General features: G+C 45.9%; 1 protein-coding gene across 1 annotated transcript; it reads left to right on the forward strand.

The window, feature by feature from the left end:
• The first annotated feature begins 414 nt into the window (after window positions 1–414).
• On the forward strand, window positions 415–1473 carry LOC141607892 (uncharacterized). The gene has a single exon (XM_074427241.1). It carries the CDS (start codon window positions 415–417, stop codon window positions 1471–1473), a length of 1059 nt encoding a protein of 352 aa, XP_074283342.1.
• The last annotated feature ends 1383 nt before the right edge of the window (window positions 1474–2856 follow it).

Here is a 2856-nt window from a genome sequence, read left to right on the forward strand (position 1 = left end):
TGCCTGCTCCACCTATCAGCGCCTGGTCAACAAAATGTTCAAGGAGGAGATAGGGAGAACAATGGAAGTCTACATTGACGATGTAGTAGTCAAATCCGAGAAGGCAGAACAACACATGTCCCACCTGGAAAATACCTTCTCGATCCTCGTAAAATACCATATGAATCTAAACCCCCTGAAATGCACTTTTGGAGTCTCCTCGGGAAAATTCCTGGGGTACTTGGTGACACAAAGAGGGATAGAGGCCAGCATGGAGCAAATCAAAGAAGTACTCCAGTTAGAATCTCCTCATAAGCCAAAGGACATACAGAGGCTCACATGACGGGTAGCAGCCCTAAACCGGTTCATATCAAGGTCCTCTGACAGGTGCGACTGTTTTATGACATCCTGAGGAAGAGCCAGAAGTTTGAATGGATGCCGGAGCATGAAAAGGCGTTTGGGGAACTCAAGCAGTACCTAAGCACCCCTCCTCTTCTCTCCAAGCCAGAACAGGGAGAACCACTGTACTTGTATCTGTCGGTAACGGAGGCGGCTGTAAGCACTGTACTGGTACGAGAGCACGAGGGTATGCTGAAACCAGTATACTATATAATAAACAAGTCTTTGTTACCTGCAGAGACCAAGTACACATCTCTAGAAAAACTCGTGTTAGCACTTGTTACTGCTTCGTACAAATTGCGTCCCTATTTTGAGTCACATACAATTTCAGTCATGACCAACTACCCCCTGCGAACCTTAATGAGGAAACCCGAAATGTCAGGGAGAATGGTTAAATGGTCTATCCACCTAAGTGGGTACGACCTGAAATTTGAATCCCGAACAGCCATAAAGTCCCAAGCCCTAGCTGACTTCGTGTCAAACTTTAGCCCCACCCTTCAAGAACAAGCCGACAGTGAAATGTTGACCCTAAGTGAGGCTAAAGGGGAGCAGGTATGGGAATTACATGTTGATGGGGCATCCAACACAAAGGGAGCAGGGGTAGGGCTGGTCCTGAAATCACCTCAGGGGGAACAGATAATACACGCAGTACGGTGTGAGTTCAAAGCAACGAATAACGAGGCTGGATACGAGGCCCTAATCTTAGGACTCCAACTAGCCTTAGAAATGCTAATCAACCACATCAACGTGTACAGTGACTCCCAACTGATTGTGAATCACGTAAATAATGTGTACACGGCCAGGGATCCTAAAATGGTAGCCTACCTGGAAGTGGCGAAGGAGCTCAAACTCCGCTTTACCTCCTTCCATATCCAGCAGATACCAAGGGACCAGAATGTTAAAGCATATGCTCTCGCCACCCTGGGAGCAGCCTTCACTCCAGGGACAGTGGGTACTATACCATTCATACATGTCATGAAACCTGCCATACGTCAGAATGAACAACAGAACGCCAGTAAGGCTGCAACCACCCAGTGGACATACGAAACAGGGATATTGTGTACTGCCACACCCCAGGAAAAGATTGATGATTGACGCAAGCCTTAGATTAGTTGGCTACGTGATGAGGTATTACCACCTGACAAGAAAGACACCAGGAGCTTCAAAATGAAATCCTCCAGATTCGTACTCATTGATGGTATCCTATTTAGGAAGTCCTTGGCAGGACCCTATCTGAGGTGCTTGAGCATACAGGAGGCACAGGCAGTAATATGTGATATCCACAGTGGTGATTGGGGAAATCACACAGGGGGTAGGAGCCTGTCCAACAAGACACTAAGGCAGGGTTACTTCTCGCCTACCATGAGGAAGGACGCCATAGATTACGTCAAGAAATGCGAATAATGTCAAAGGCGCGCTCCTGTCAGCCATCAGCCAGCAGAACATATGCATCCGATCATCTCACCTTGGCCTTTTATGAAATGAGGAATGGACATTGTCGGACCACTACCCTGTGCTTATGGAAACAAGACGTACATGCTGGCAATGACGGACTACTTCTCTAAATGGATAGAGGCAGAAGCTTTCCCTCAGATCCTGGAGAAGTATGTGATATCTTTCATCAAGAGGAACATAGTCAGTAGATATGGCACCCCTTCAGAAATCATATATGACAACGGGTCACAATTCATATCCAACAGAACGGAAGACTACTACGCCAGAGGTTACAACAAAAATGTAAGGCTGAGAACGCTGCAGGTAGGGGACCTGGTACTCAGGAAGGTATTCCCAAACACCAAGAATCAGAGTGCAGGTAAATTCGCCTATAACTGGGAAAGTCCTTACCGCATAGAAGGCATCGTGGGTAAAGGGGCATACAAGTTGGAGACCATGGATGGGGAAGCTGTCCCTAGATCCTAGAACATCATTCACCTTAAAAAGTATTATGTCTGAGGTTCCAGGTGCAGGACCCAGAAGTTCCACCTCTAACAGGTACATCCCAGGACCCTTGAATCCCAGCATTCAGTACTCCAGAAACATTAGAGCATGAACTAACTTGCTAAAAGTGTCTTTGACTAAGCAACTATCGCTTGAAGGGGAACAACCCTAGAACCCACTTGTTGGAGCCACAGCTCACTCTCTCATGAGGTACATACGCAAAGAACTAATCATTTTGTCCCATACCACCTGACTGTACCACCTTTATTGGTCTAACAGTAACATCTCTTTTGACAGCAGGATCAACTAAGTCACCAGACAAGGTCTTTCGTTCAGTACGCACGTGCTAAGTCTCCTGAATTCAGCAGGTACTACTAAGGAAATGACAACTTACAACGTATCTTTCAAATCCTTTGAGTCAAAAATCTTTTTCTTATTTTCCCTTGGTGTCAACCTCACAGGTGTCACAAGGAGCAAAATGTTGAAACAAGGTACTTAGTATTTCAAAAGGCCAAAATAAAACTCTATTTCTTTTAAGTT

Source organism: Silene latifolia, chromosome 10 (genome assembly GCF_048544455.1).
Source record: "Silene latifolia isolate original U9 population chromosome 10, ASM4854445v1, whole genome shotgun sequence".
Lineage (NCBI taxonomy): Eukaryota > Viridiplantae > Streptophyta > Magnoliopsida > Caryophyllales > Caryophyllaceae > Silene > Silene latifolia.

Coding starts and splice junctions, on each gene's coding strand:
- LOC141607892 (XM_074427241.1), top strand. CDS start 415: ATGCCGGAGCATGAAAAGGCGTTTGGGGAACTCAAGCAGTACCTAAGC.